Consider the following 16,139-nt stretch of genomic DNA (forward strand, 5'->3'; position numbering starts at 1 on the left):
GCACTCGTTGCATCTCTTAATATATATAAATAAAAAACAGTCATCACTACCATGATTTATAATAATCTTACAATTTAAATAATATATAATCATATTTTCTTTATTTTAGCATAATATTACTTTTTGGGAATAATTGTCTTGAAAATGTAAATGCAAAAATAGGCTTTATGCTAAATTTTAAAAAGTAAGAGAATTATTAAAAAATGTTCTTGAGAGATTTTGTAAGATTCACCCTCAATGTTGTAATTCTCTTGCCTTTTACTCGTTTCTTACATGGCTGTTTTGCAGTTACTGTGTCCCACAAGGGTATTCCTAAAAAATAGCTTTTTGAGATTTAAGGAACAATGAAAGTGATGGCAGAAACTTTGATCATGAATCTTCTTTTTACTTCTGTTATAACAGAACATGACACCCATTCTATCATTCCGTTCTCATGTTTTGGATTTCCCTCTTGGCAGATGCCTTTTTGTGATGTAACAAAGAAACTTTGTGGTGCTTTTATTGACCATAATTACTGGCCGCTCCAAGTGTTTATGGTTATGAAACCAAAAGATAGAATAGAGAAGGGATGATCTGCTTGAGCGATTTAAAGAGACATAGCTGTCATGTGGAGGATCAAGAGGTACGTAGTTAGATGACAAAGAGAGACATGTAAGGAGTGTTTATGTAAAATTGGCCATGTACTTGCTCTAGTGAAATACAGTTGTCGTTTGTTGTTCCCAAAACTTTGCAATGTGTATCAAGAAAATAAGTACATCTCACATAAACTTCGAGATCATGTCCAGATCATATTTCACCCCAAAATCAAAAGGAAGAAATTAGAAACTACATGTTGCTTAGACAATGAAGCCAACTGTACTTAATGGTACATTAAGGTTTTTAGCATTGTGACAGTTTTTTGACAATTAATCAAATTCCCTTTTTTCAATTCTCATTGTTTTAATGCAAATTAAATCCCATTCTAATAAATATAATGCAGAAAAGCAATACTATTTTATGTCAGCATTTACTCCTCATGTTGTTGCGAACACAAATGACTTTCATTGTTCCTTAAATCTCAAAAGGAGAATTTCTGAAGAATTTGGTCACTCTTTTGATTGCAATTAGAAGGTATGGAGTAGCCTGGCTCCGCCCTCCTACGTACTTCCACTAAATTTTCATTTTCCTTCAGTACTACGTCTGGGATTGTGCTGTAGTCTATGGTTTTCTCCGGTCAACAGAGGGAGTGGCTGAGAACGATGACGTTAATGTCGTGCGTTATTTTTAGTTGTAGTTCAGTAATGGCAGCGGAGAAAGATGCGAGTGAAGCCATTCGGTCCGTTGTGGCAACGCTGGCGAATATCAAGAAGTTAAATCCGGAGCAAGAACACTCTAACGGTCTTTGCTTAGTTTTGTTGGTGGCCATGATTTTGTGGCCCTCCTCCCCGCGGGGTTCCACATGACATACGTCACGACCAAACGTTAGCGATTGGTTATGGCAGATCCAGGGTGACTCTGGGCAGATCCAATAGTTTTAGACTTCAATATAGTACCCGCCTACAAGGAAGCTTGTCAATGGAGCGGTGCCGGACTCTGGGTGCTTCTCAATATCCCTCCTCATCTCCTTGCTCCTCTGTCCTCCATCCTATGACCCGGAAACCAATCAAGCACAGCCATCTTGAAGGACATCTCAATTCTCTAATTGCACCGCGAGGAGTCGAGGATCGAGGAGTGAGAAGGCTTCCTGAGGAGTTATGAGCGAGGATACACAGGTGTATCCTATGCGGAAGTGTTTTATTGACTAAACGTGACGCACGTATAAATTCTCCTCCCCCTTCACATCGATCACAATCGTTTTAATTTATACTTTACTCTTGCATTTTATATAAACCACACATCTCACATATTTCAACAGGGTATCTTGCTTTATTATTATTCATTATGAATTTCTTCAATAAACAAACTTCAACAACATAAGGGCAGATCCTTTGAGCACTGCTGATGACGCTGTTAAGTGATGCTCGAGTGATCAAGTATTCCAATGTATAAAAAAAGCTTTCATTCGATTCCTCCGTCCTCATTTTCTTTTCTTGCAAACTTCCCTCGTATCCTACAGGGGGTGGAGCTGAGATGCTAGGAAAGGAAGGGAGGAAAGGAAACATCCTCAGAAGCATCCTCTATGTACACATGAAATGTACAATATTTTTGAAGTAAGATTTTTGAGGGAGATAATGTCCCAATTTAAAAAATCTTAATGATCCTATAAAAAGGCTTTATAATAACACAAATATAATATCTTATTTTTGTCTTATCATTTGTGTCAAATGTGAGAGGTTTCATGAGATTAATCCAAATACTAACACATTGAAAAGTAAAAAAAAAATACGTAATTATTTTTTACATTTTCAGCATCGATCATTAGCCTACTCCAATCTTCAGTCTCATGATCCTTCAGAAATCTGATATGCTGCTCGGGAAACAATTCTTTAGTATTTTTTTCACTATTCTTTGATGAATAGGAAGTTCAAAATAACAGCATTTATTTGTGACATCGAAAATGTCACTTTTGATCAATTAAATGTGTCCTTCCTGAATAAAAGTATTAATTTGTCAAAATACAAATCTTACTGATCCCAAACTTTTAAAAGTTAATGTATCTCCTTTGTATATGAATGGGATGAAAAACAAGGATGATACAGCCTCCTAAAGATCATTGTTGTGGCTAAATATTGTGAAAACTCCCACAATCTCTTTTCCTCCATTTGTTTAGGACTTTACTATGACATTATACTTGAGACACTACTGGAAGGATGAGCGCTTGTCCTTCGCCAGCACCACAAATAAAAGCATGACTTTCGACGGCCGCTTGGTGAAGAAGATCTGGGTTCCTGATGTCTTCTTCGTCCACTCTAAAAGATCTTTTATTCATGACACCACCACAGAAAATATCATGCTGAGAGTGTTCCCTGATGGTCACGTTCTCTACAGCCTGAGGTAAAAAAGCAGATTATCAACACTAGCATTTCTGACTTTTAAGTGTGCCATTATAATTCCAATTTTATGTAAGTTATGTATATATGTATAGAGTTTAAATGTATTTATGTAAATATACGTACACATATTTATTATTCGTGTTTATTTTGTACAGTGTAAGAAAAAGTTAATATTTTCTCAGTTGTTCGGCAGTTTCTACATTTCACCTCCAAGCAACTCAACTACTGCCTTTGGTTTCATTTAAATAAAATGTGGTTTGAAAACAAAAGCACGTCGCTGGGTTTAAGCATTTGCATATTGCTGTGGTGTTAAAATTAGAACGATGCTTCTGGCCTGTGATGTTTTCGCCGCGTCTTTTGTGCTGCGAGTTAAAAATTAGGCCAAGCTACCTGCATGCAGGCTATAATCAAGGGCTAGCGCTGAGTTCAAAGTCAAATTTCAGATACTGTTCTGGCTCCAGGGAAAGTGTCATTATTGATGGGATTGGCCCATATTATTTCCATTGTCCGACAAATGATGGACACCGCTACAGAGAACATAGGAGAGAAATACTGAGAGAAAAATTAGATGGCCTTAGTGCCAGTAGTATGCCGTTCTTGACTAGCATTACTAAGCACATTTACATTTTTATCCTTAGCAGAAGCTTTATTACTAGAGCCCATGACTTTCTCTTTTTGTGGAACACAAAAGGAGATGCTTAGCAGAATGTTCACGATGGTCTTTTATAGGGCTGTAAAACGATTAATCGTATCTAACTTAAAAGTGTGTGTGCATATAATATGTTTGTGTGTTTATGTATGTATATGCGTGTCTACATATACAGTATATAAGTAAGTAATTGTGTCTCAAATCAGTATTTTCTCATGTTAAAGTGAAAGTGAAAGTGACACGTGATGGCCAAGTATGGTAACCCATACTTGGAATTTGACCTCTGCATTTAACCCATCCAAGTAAGTGCACACACATTAGGAGCAGAGTAGTGAACACACACACTGCAAACGTGGATACACACACCCGGAGCAGCGGGCAGCCTTGAGTGGCGCCCGGGGAGCGATTGGGGGTTAGGTGCCTTGCTCAAGAACACATCAGTCATATTTCTGCCGGTACTGGAATCGAATCAGCAACCTTTGGGTCACCAGTCCAACTCTGTTACCATTATGCCATGACTGCCCCACACACTGCCTGTGACACACACATATATATAATATAAATATTATATATTATATATATGTAAATATACACATATATTATATAAACACAAACTTTTATGTTGCGATTAATCGGTTTTATAGCTCTATTATTTTACACTCATATAGAAAAGAGCAGGTTAGACATTCTGCGTTAAAACTCCTTTTGCGTTTCACAAATTCAAAAAAGTCAGGTCACACTATGTATTGGGTTTCTTCAATTACTATGTACTTACATAAAAAAATTGTTTGCTACTGTGTACTTATTGTATTCATGTTGGATTGCAAAACACTTTTGCTTCTATTGAGATGAAATACTGGTAAGGTTAGAGACAGGTTTGATGGTATGGACAGGTTTAAAGGGTTAGTTTCGCCCATTTAAAGCATGAAGTTGTATGGAATCCTTACCAGCACTGTAGTGCATACGGGGCCTCAAAACTGTGCGTTTTTACTTGAAAAAATTATTTGCATTTCAAAGCTTGATTAATTTAACACAAAAACATGCCGGTCAAAATACATACCTCAGTTTTAATCTGCACTATTTCCTTTCTATTTCTATCAATCCGCGCACGTTCCGATCAGCTGTTCCATAGTGTTTACACAATCGATTACGAAACGACGTAAAAAGTAGAAAATGAACGATGGTGCGAACTTGTAAATTTCCACGCTGTGACCACAAGAATGTGCCGGGATCACCGTTCAGATTCCATCGTTCCCTTTCGAGGGGTCTCTCCTATTGCGTAAGTAGCTTACGCTATGGGAAAACTCCTTTTCTCGAGAATACTGAAGTCTTGATGTAAAACGCATTGCAGCTGCACAGCTGACAGCAATGAACGAAGGAAGCTCGGTCATTGGCTGTGCTGCGGCAACTTGCTCGAACCAATGACGGGGCGACTCTGAATGCGCGACCAATGAGCGCGCTTCGCGCCCGCGCGCGTCAGGAGATGCACGCGTCTTGGCCCCTTACAGGCCAAGATGGGCGTGGCCAAGAGCTATTTATTGGGCGCCCCGTCATGAGAGTTCTTTAGATTTAATCTCCTTCAGCGAACACCTTCTTCGCTGGATCCTCCGGATTATTGAAGCCTTCGCCGCCGTCGAAAAGCATACCAGCGGGATTGCTACGAGGACGTCGGCACCTTTAGCCGCCTCGAACGCCATCCTACTGAGCCATCCGGCGTGCCACACACGCAAGTATCTTTACATCTGTTCGCCCCGCGACACTTGTAAAAGAGCAAATTTTCTGAGGCGTTGTTTCAAATGCCTTCCTGCGCGTCGTGCAGAGACCTTCTCCCGGACGGGGATCGTCACATCATCTGCGCTCGCTGCCTGGGCCGGGACCACGCAGAAGCTGCTTTGACCAAGGGCGGATGCCCGGAATGTGATGACCTGGGTCTCTCCGCACTGCGGGCTCGCCTCGCCGCTTTCGCCGTGAGCGAGCCCATCGCCGCCACCCCTCTGTTTGAGCCGCGCACTAAGAAAAAGCACCGCTCACAGAGGCTTCCTGAACCTGAGCTCAGTGACGTCACGCCGAGCCAGTCTCCGCGTGCTTCACCGCCGCTCTTGCCTTCCCCACCGCCGGTTCAGTTCACCCAGCCGGACCTACACCCCTCTAGCAGAGCGGTGGGCCTTGTGACTTTCGGCGCGTCCGAAGACGATGGGGGAATAGATGACAGCTTGTCCATCGACGCTGCATCGGATGACTGGCCGGGCTCCACTCTCGACCCCGCCCCATCGACGCTAGCTAGCACGAGCGGGGGCTCCACCATGGATACCGAGATTATCCGTGTCCTCTCTAAGGCCGTGGAAGACCTCGGGCTCGATTGGTCTTCTCCCGAAGACCAGCCGATTGGATGAGTGGTTTCTGCAGGGGCGCCAGCAGGCCCCTCGGCAAAGGCCTTCTCCCTTCTTCCCGGAAGTTCACGACGAACTCACCAAGTCGTGGAAAGCCCCCCACTCTGCGTGCTTAAAGCCTTCTTTTTCTTCTTCGCTCTCCTCTGTGGACGGCGCGAAGGAAAGAGGCTACTAGGGAACATGGCTAATTTGACTGTTCTCGAGCGCCATCTGTGGTTAACTCTGACGGAGATGAAGGACGCGGATAAGGCGCCATTTCTCGACGCGCCTATCTCCACCAGCGGGCTGTTTGGACCGGCGGTTAAGGGTTTCGCCGAACGCTTCACTGAGGCCCAGAACGCTTCACAAGCTATGCGCCATTTCCTGCCCAAGCGCTCCAGCTCATCGCAGAGCAGACAGAGACCTTTACAGCCGCAGCGGGCTAGAACAGCTCCCACCACCCCTCAGCCCGCGCCTCAGGCTGACACTCGACGCCACTCGCGCTCTCACAACCGCAAGCCGCCGTCTGAGCGACGGGGTCCTCGGCCCAAGATTGTGCTGAACCCTGAGCCTCGAAAGCCGTCCTAGCCACAGGAATGAGAAGAGAGAGTGCGTGTCTCGCAAAAGCCGGACCACTCTCTCTGCAAAAGCTCAAACATCACCCAGTCCCCTTACAGGCGGCTGGATATGTCCATACAGCAGTCCATGGGCCAGTCAAAGAGCTTGCTCACCTGCAAACAAACGCCGTTTTTACGGCGACGCACAGAAAACACAAAAAGAGTCTTTTTCTGCCTGTGTCACTAAGGGTTCACAAGTCCACAAAGTGTGCATTCCCAGAAACTGTCAAAACAGTGTCAAATTCATTCCCAGCTCAGGCTGCGCGCCCCATGACTGTAGATCACGTGCCTACAGTCATGTACGCACCACTACACACAAGCACTGTTCACACAGTTATAAATTCACCCCCAGTAAAAGCGGGAAACATTATAAAAGTGACGCGTGTGCCTACCACTGTTTATGCACCCCCACTTATAAACACTGTCCTTACAGTGTCAAACACAACCCCAGCTCAGGCTGCGGGTTTTACAGACACAGCGCCCGCTGTTGTAATCACACACACGCCCATTCACTCAGCTGCTCAGCGCGCGCCCGCGCCTCTGAGAGCTACGAGCTCAGGCTATTCGCTGGCCGGGTCCCTACGTCACAGCGGCCCGCCCCTAGCCTGTATTCAGCCCATATCTGTACACGCAGCGGCATGGGAAAACATTCCAGATATGCCGAAATAGGTATTGGATATAGTAAAGCACGGATACTCGCTCCAGTTCGCTCGCAGACCACCACGTTTTAAGACTGTGGTCGAGACGAAAGTGAGAAAGGAGTGTTCACATGTTCTACGCACCGAGGTGGGCAAACTAATAGAAAAGGGCGCTGTGGAAACTGTTCCCCCCTCTATGAGCGAGGAAGGTTTTTACAGCCGCTATTTTCTCGTCCCGAAAAAGGATGGCGGTCTCCGCCCCATCCTAGATCTCAGACACCTGAACAAAGCACTAATGATTCGCTCGTTCAGAATGTTAACAACCAAGCATATCCTCGCGCAAGTAAGCCCAGGAGATTGGTTTCTCTCAGTGGATCTGAAAGATGCTTACTTTCACATTCCAATAGCGCCTCATCACAGGCCGTTTCTGAGATTCGCTTTCGAGGGACAGTCTTACCAGTACACAGTACTTCCGTTCGTCCTGTCCCTGGCTCCCCGTACATTCACGAAATGTATGGATGCAGCACTTTCCCACTTGAGACGAAGGGGAGTGCGAATACTGAATTATCTCGACGATTGGCTGGTCCTAGCACAATCAGAGAGTCAGTTAATAACACACAGATCTTGGATTATCAGCCATTTAGAATGCCTGGGTCTAAGAATCAATTTTGCAAAAAGCATACTATCTCCCAGCCAGAGGATTTCTTTCCTGGGAATAGTTCTAGACTCGATGCAAATGACAGCGCGTCTCTCATCAGAGTGCGCGCTCACCATCCGGCGCCTTGCAACATCATTCAGGGCGGGCGCGCGCGCCCCCGTCAAGCGGTTTCAGAGGATGCTCAGTCTCATGGCCTCAGCATCGGCCGTACTCCAGCTAGGATTGTTGCATATGCACCCTCTCCAACGCTGGCTCAAGAGCCGCGTCCCTACTCACGCGTGGCGTTCGGGCCACCTTTTAATCAGAGCGAACCACGGCTGTATAAAAGTCCTGACGCACTGGAAAGCCGCCGACTGGTACCAGTCAGGCGTGAGTCTGGGTGTGAACACAAGGAGAAAGATGATAACGACAGATGCCTCCAAAATAGGTTGGGGGGCCCTTTACGAGGGCAGGCCTGTCTCCGGCTTTTGGTCAAACCCGGAAAAGCGCCTACACATAAACTGTCTGGAGATGAAAGCGGTCGCTTTGGCTCTCAGAGCCCTGCTTCCGCATCTAAAAAACGAACACGTCCTGGTCCGAACGGACAACATGACGGTAGTGTCGTACATAAATCGCCAGGGTGGACTCAGGTCGAGCTCCATGCATTCAATGGCCAGAAGACTCATTTTATGGTCCCAGCACAACTTGCGCTCGCTGAGAGCAGCGCATGTGCCAGGCGCCCTGAACCAGGGGGCAGACATGCTATCCAGAGAAAAGATTCTCCCAGGAGAATGGGCTCTCAACCCGCTGACGATTCAGTGGTTATGGAAAATAACCTTTGGCAAAGCGGAGATCGACCTCTTCGCCTCCAAGGAGAACGCGCACTGCTCTCTTTTCTTCACGAAAAGCACGGACGCACTCGCCCAGAGCTGGCCGAGCCGCCCCTTATATGCCTTTCCCCCGATCGCGATGCTGCCACAGGTCATCAGTCGGGTCAGAGAGGAGCAAAACGCAGTGCTTCTGATAGCCCCACTCTGGAAGAACCAAACATGGTTTCCAGATCTGATGCAAATGCAATCTGCACCACGGCCGATTCCACTGAGGCCAGACCTCCTCAGTCAGGCCAGCGGGATGATATTTCATCCCCGCCCCGATCTGTGGGCCCTTCATGCATGGCCCCTCAACGGGTTCCCAGGAACCTCACGAGCGGAGCACTAAAAACCATCGCTGAGGCACGGGCGCCCTCCACGAGACGCTTATATGCTCAGAAATGGAAAGTGTTCAGTGACTGGTGTAATGCCAAGGGCCTGAACCCTGAAACATGCGAGATTACGAACGTACTCGATTTTCTACAAGGGCTTCTGGAGGCGGGCCGCACCCCCTCCACGCTCAAAGTATATGTGGCGGCCATCACAGCGTCACACGACCCTGTAATGGAACGTCCATTGGGAAGAAACGACCTAATTATTCGTTTCCTAAGGGGCGCTAGGAGGATGAACCCTTCACGCCCCCCCCCTCAGTGCCAATCTGGGACCTAGCTACTGTCCTAGACGCTCTTAAAGGGCACCCGTTCGAACCACTCCGAACCGTGCACCTTAAACAGCTCTCGCTTAAGACTGCGCTCTTGCTGGCACTCGCCTCGGTCAAGAGAGTGGGCGACCTGCACGCGCTTTCGACAAGCGCTGCCTGCCTAGAATTCGGACCTAACGACTGCAGGGTCGTCCTTAGACCGAAACACTGGTATATTCCTAAAGTGCTCACCACTCCCTTCAGAGCACAGGTTATCTCCATAACTGCGCTGTCGTCTCCAGCAGACGAACACGACGCTAATCTACTCTGCCCCGTTAGGGCTCTCAGAGTGTATTTGGAGCGTTCTGCCCTATTCAGACAGACAGAACAACTGTTTGTATGCTTTGGCGGCCGTACGAAAGGTTCCGCGTTTCAAAGCAGAGAATCTCTCACTGGATAGTTGAGGCTATAGCACTGGCTTATGAAGCTAAGGGACTTCAATGCCCCTGGGGAGTCAAAGCACACTCCACCAGGAGTGTGGCTTCTTCCTGGGCATGGTCGAGCGGGATACCGATCAAGGATATTTGTGCGCTGGCAGGCTGGGCCTCACCGTCCACATTTATCAGGTTTTACAACCTACCCGTCCCGACATTGCATTCCAATGTACTATCAGCATGATGCTAGTTGAACTACGAGTTCGTATCTAGATTATGTATGTACTTGTGTCACACTGAGCGCCTTCTAGCCGCTCTTTATTTTTTCCCACATATAAAGGTCGCCTCTGCGGCTAGTTGGATGATAACTTTGCTTTTCAGCTCAGGCACCTGCCTCTGGCTATCATAAGGCAAATTTCAGCATGCACGGCGTTTTGCATGGTGTTCCCATAGCGTAAGCTACTTACGCAATAGGAGAGACCTCTCGAAAGGGAACGACTCGGTTACTAACGTAACCTCGGTTCCCTGAGAGGAGGGAACGAGTATTGCGTAAGCTGCCGTGCTTGTGCTTGGTTAGTTCGCTTCGGTCGTTTTAACCTAAAGAACCCTCATGACGGGGTGCCCAATAAATAGCTCTTGGCCACGCCCATCTTGGCGGGCTCTGACGCGCGCGGCGGCGAAGCGCGCTCATTGGTCGCGCATTCAGAGTCGCCCCGTCATTGGTTCGAGCAAGTTGCCGCAGCACAGCCAATGACCGAGCTTCCTTCGTTCATTGCTGTCAGCTGTGCAGCTGCAATGCGTTTTACATAAAGACTTCAGTATTCTCGAGAAAAGGAGTTTTCCCATAGCGTAAGCTACTTACGCAATACTCGTTCCCTCCTCTCATACCCCTTTTCCACCAAAAAAGAACTGGTTCGGAACTGGTGCTGGTTCAAAGTTAGTTCGGAGTTGGTTCAACTTGCGAACCTTCTCAGAACCGGTTTGTTTTCCCACTGACTAGAGCGCCCAGCGAACGACGTCGTTACGTCACTGTGTACGTCGCCATACAGAAACGCTAGCAAGTACATTATTTTGGGATTATCTCTAACTTGTGTACCATGAAGGCTTTAAAAACAATTGAAATAAGTAAGTCTTTTAATCTTTTCCTTTGATATGTAATCATTTCTGATTAGTTATGTACCTCTGTCTTGTGTCTTTTTTTCTTTCCGTTTATTTGTTCTATATTTTGACTGTTTTCTTCTTTGCTTACATAATGTTTTCAATAAAAAAATAAAATTTACAAAAAGCTAGAAATGCTTGCGCCAACTTCAAGCATAATAATTACAATGGTGGACTACATCGTGTTTCTGCAAATGTTTCTCCTGGCTTTGCGGTCAGAAAAGATGTTTAGGACACATCTAAACCCGCCTCCAGCCCCGCCGTAAGCATGACACGGTGGTAAAAGAACGGTTCTCTGGTTCTAGTCCAGCAAAGAGTTGGTGCCGCTTTGGAACCAGTTTTCCTGGCCGAGAACCGGTTCTTTGGCTGTCGAAACACAAAGAACCGGTTCGCGAGTAGGCACCGGCTCCGAACCGGCTCTCAAAATGCTTTGGTGGAAAAGGGGTATCAGGGAACCGAGGTTACGTTAGTAACCGAGTCATTTTCCTGTTTCGGATATAGCTACGAGACAGCTTTGGCTGGTTGCCATCGGCTACTCTGCGGGAGCTAAAATATCCAGAATCAAGGATTATCGTGTGTGCAGTGCTCACTTCAGCGAAGACGATTACATCCCCAACCAAGGAGGAAAAAAAAAAAACTGATTTTAAAGAGTTTTGCTGTACCAGTACCACGGGTAAGCTCTATTTACTAACTTTATGTCCCATGTCTAAACTTTACGGTAAACGAGCTGATGTTTAGACTCCAGTGGAAAACACGTGAAAAGATGTCTAATATAAAAACAGTATATAGGGATATAGGTACAATATGCTCTTGCTACAGCTGTGGGCCCAGCATCAACTTGGACAACTTCATCTCTGTCCTCTCGCTTTCTCTCTTCCCGTTTTATCTCCATCTGTTGAAGTACGGCATCGGTATACTCCGGTTCATAAAGGTATTGGCGTTGTGCTAAAATTACTTTCATCCTCATCTGTTCCGTCTGACATTGTGCTAAAATTGGTTTCATCATCAGAAGTTTCGCAGTCAGACATGTTGTCAGCGAGTCGCGCTATCAACAGCTTATCGGAACGTGCGCAATGTTGACATTGACAGCAGCGCGGATTGATAGAAATGGAAAGAAAATAGTGCCGATTAAAACTGAGGTATGAATTTTGACCGGCGTGTTTTTTGTGTGTTAAATTAATCAAGCTTTGAAACGCAAATAATTTTTTCACGTAAAAACGCACAGTTTTGAGGCCCCGGATTTGAATACTTTATTTGAAAAACTTCCAGCGGCCAAAACTCTGACCAGGCAGGTGACTACAGAGTGGGTCAGAGTGTATGCACTATAGTGCTGGTAAGGATTCCATACAACTTCATGTCTTAAATGGGCGAACTAACCCTTTAAGGGTTGGTTAAGGGATAGGTGTAGGATCAACAGTGTAATTATGGATATAATTACAGATATTAATTACGTTATTATATACAGGTATTTTTGTGTGTACAGTGTAAAAACATGTATGGACACAATAAGTGCATTTTATCTAATTATTCATTTTAATCTTAGTACATAGTAGTTATAGATACTTGATATAAAGTGGGACCGAAACTCATAGAGGTTTGGGCATGAGGGTGAGTATATGATGACTGAATTTTCATTTTTGGGTGAATTATCAATACAGGTTCCACTTCCCATAACTGCAAATGAAAATTCCATGGATTTTGGGTTCGAAAACTGAAGTCTCTGAGAAATATGATGAAATATAAAGATCTAAGACAGTGCGTTTCTGTATTTTCATTCATGTTATACATGGTTCTTATGCCCAGGGTCACAGTTACAGCAGCCTGCAACATGGACTTCAGCCGTTTCCCGCTGGATTCACAGACCTGCACTTTGGAGTTGGAGAGTTGTGAGTGAATGACTAATTTGTGTTATTTTTAGTGCGGCACATGCTCAATCCACACTACCAAGTTAGTTTTCCTGAATTAAATCCTTTTTTTTCCAGACGCCTACACGGATGAGGATCTGATGCTGTACTGGAAAAGTGGAGATGAGTCTTTGAGTATAGATGACAAAATCTCTCTCTCTCAATTTCTCATACAGAAGTTTCACACTACCTCTCGGCTGGCTTTCTACAGCAGCACAGGTATCTGGGGATTATTTGTCAAGTTGATTTATTTCAAATAAATGTGGCCCCAAGACGGATTTGGACACTTAAGTCACACTTAAAAGTGTAGGAATGTTATTACATTAAATATCAAAGCAAGTGGCATCTGCAAGCAAATTATGCCAGAGCTTTCCTCCGAACTAACTTCACTTTCTGTGCTGGGTTTACAGTGACATTTAACCAACTGGTGCCACTGGTTCATCAGATTGTGTTCAACAACCACAATGTGTCCTAATTTTGGACAATGTATAATACATTTTTTTTTATCATTTACAACCTAATAAACATATTTTTGTGAAATATTTAGCATGAAAAATTGTCTTGCGCTGTCTTGCTTTAAACTACACTACTGTTCAAAAGCTTATTAAGGTTTATATATATATATATATATATATATATATATACACACACACAGTATAGAGACAGTAAAGACATTAATGATGTTGGAAAATATTTCTATCTCAGATGAATGCTGTTCTTTTGAGCTTTCTATTCATAAAAAAATCTTCAAAAAAGGAATCATGTTTTCTAATATATATATATATATTAAGCAGCCCAACTGTTTTCAACATTTATAATAATAAGAAATGTCTCTTGAGCAGCAAATCAGCATATTAGAATGATTTCTGAAGGATCATTGACACTGAAGACTGGAGTAATGATCCTGAAAATTCAGAAAGGATTAAATTATTTTTTTAAATATATTGAAATAGAAAAACAGTTATTTTAAATTGTAATAGTATTTCACAGTACTGTTCTTACTGTATTTTTGATCAAATAAATACAGCCTTGGTGAACATAAGGGTACCAATATACTAACAGTGAAGCCCTTTTTGTTTGAAATATTTGACCATCAATATACTGTTAGCGAACATCCCAACGCTGCCCACACCGCTTAGAGCGGCATTTAGATGAATATGTAAATGTGTGTTGCACGCTTTCATTTTTTAATATCAAAATAAACACAACAAAAATGACAGCTGTGAGAAAACAGCAGTTAAGAAAGCATCTGATTATAGCTTTCCAATTCTGCACTCCAGTAAAGTCCCGTTTTTATAGCGCTCCATGTCTCTTTCAATTAGGATTACAAGTTCAATTTGAACTATAAAGCAGCACTACAGTGTATTTACGTTTTACTCGTGATGAACGTCTCTCCTAGATGGACTGAACAGAGGACATTAACCGATAAGTTTTGTCAAAGGAGGCGGAGCCTCAGAGCACACCTACCTGTTATTTTATTGCCACTGACCAATGCTAGTTCAAAGGTGTTTACCAATCAGAGCAAACTTTTCCGCAAAGTTCGCTTTGGCAAGCTGTTTTGGAACTTCCAAAACGAACACCAAAGGAACTTCATTTTGGCCTGATTTTGTTGAAAATGTATTGATCAACGTGACGTTGTTAAAACTTAAAACTACTTACATCAAGCTCCATTTACAAAAGTGGCATGCCAATTTGCCCTCTTTTCCCTAGCAATGACCGCTTCCATATTCTCCTCTTTTGCATCCTCCTGTTTTTTAGAGCTCATAAAAAACTCAATTGGCAAAGTGTGATTAATCTTTCACTATTTATTTACCACTAGCACATGCTGATGACGATTTATTCTTCTATACTAACTTGCGTCGTAGGTAGCCTACGATTCAATAAGTGTCACCATCGTACAGTCTATATACATTTCATACCCAAGTTTATTAGTTCCATGTCGTACAGTGTGATTTGTAATGATCTTATAGTGTTGCTGAAATCGCAGTCTGTAGCAGGCATTAAGAGACTTCTTCCAAAAACAGGGAAACTCTTATCAACCCCAAACTTTTGAACAAAAGTGTATATGTCACTTTATTTTTTATTTAATCCAATGAAATACGTTTTTAAGTGTGGCTGAAATGTTTTGGAGCTTGATCATCTATCTGCATTTTTATCTCTCTTTCTCTCTTCAGGATGGTACAACCGCCTGTACATAAACTTTACGCTTCGCCGCCACATATTCTTCTTCCTGCTGCAGACTTATTTCCCTGCCACGCTTATGGTTATGTTGTCCTGGGTGTCATTCTGGATTGATCGCAGGGCTGTTCCAGCCAGAGTTTCATTAGGTAAGATTATCACAAATTAGCATTTTGGCCTCGGGCATCACTGCTGCTTCCTATCTCGTGTCACGCACCTGCAGATGTTAACAGGATGTGGTGATTTTATCCAGGTATCACCACGGTGCTCACCATGTCCACCATCATCACAGGGGTGAACGCCTCCATGCCCAGAGTCTCCTACATCAAAGCTGTGGACATTTACCTGTGGGTCAGTTTTGTGTTTGTGTTCCTGTCCGTCTTGGAGTACGCGGCAGTCAACTACCTGACCACGGTCCAGGAGAGGAGAGAGCGTAAGCTCAGAAATCGAGCAGCTCAAGAGCAGGTAAAAAATCGGAATTTATGAACATCTATTTTCAATTTTGGGTGCATTCTTTTTTTAAAGAACCCATGACATGAAATTCGTGGAGGTTGTGGCTCTTAGTCTTTGTTTGTTAGTTTTGAGTGTAATCTATCTGTTAACATGCACCTAAAAATAGACTGTTGTCACATGATCTTATCATATTGCATATTTTATTTGGTTCGTGGAGCTTTATCATCTCGGAAATAAATATGGTTATTTGGATTATTTAAGTATGCTTATAAAATGTCTTCACCATTAGCAATCCAATCAAATAATGAGTCTAGAAAATTTTAAGAGCTGTTAAAAAACACGGCTGAAATGACTACAGGTTCATTCATCAAAATGGAAATGAAAGTCAAGAACAGTGCACTGTGGGATACAGTACAGAACACGGCATTCTCTTTTTATACTCTTGTTTTGCCCTGTCAGAAAAATTGAATGGCAGTATGCGATAGACCTTATTCGCAGCAGTGCCATCTTTGATTTTTAACTGGAATGAAAGCAAGGTTGTGAGGGATAGACATACATTTCTTCAGTGAGTTGTATTTAATGTGATTTTTGGGTTATTCTGCTGAAGAAACACTGCAAAAG

The 16,139-nt window shown here is 43.8% G+C and overlaps 1 protein-coding gene across 1 annotated transcript in view; it reads left to right on the forward strand.

Annotated features, from left to right (window-relative positions):
* The window catches only part of gabrr2a (gamma-aminobutyric acid type A receptor subunit rho2a), a 35,369-nt gene that overhangs the window by 17,877 nt on the left and 1,353 nt on the right, over positions 1-16,139 (forward strand). The window contains exons 4-8 of the mRNA XM_077239153.1: positions 2,750-2,973; positions 12,787-12,869; positions 12,966-13,106; positions 15,062-15,214; positions 15,319-15,530. Coding sequence (XP_077095268.1) covers positions 2,750-2,973; positions 12,787-12,869; positions 12,966-13,106; positions 15,062-15,214; positions 15,319-15,530 — 813 coding nt within the window. The remainder of the gene's footprint in view (positions 1-2,749; positions 2,974-12,786; positions 12,870-12,965; positions 13,107-15,061; positions 15,215-15,318; positions 15,531-16,139) is intronic.

This window comes from Siphateles boraxobius, unplaced genomic scaffold (genome assembly GCF_051911475.1).
Source record: "Siphateles boraxobius isolate OS27281-9 unplaced genomic scaffold, OSU_SipBor_1 22, whole genome shotgun sequence".
Lineage (NCBI taxonomy): Eukaryota > Metazoa > Chordata > Actinopteri > Cypriniformes > Leuciscidae > Siphateles > Siphateles boraxobius.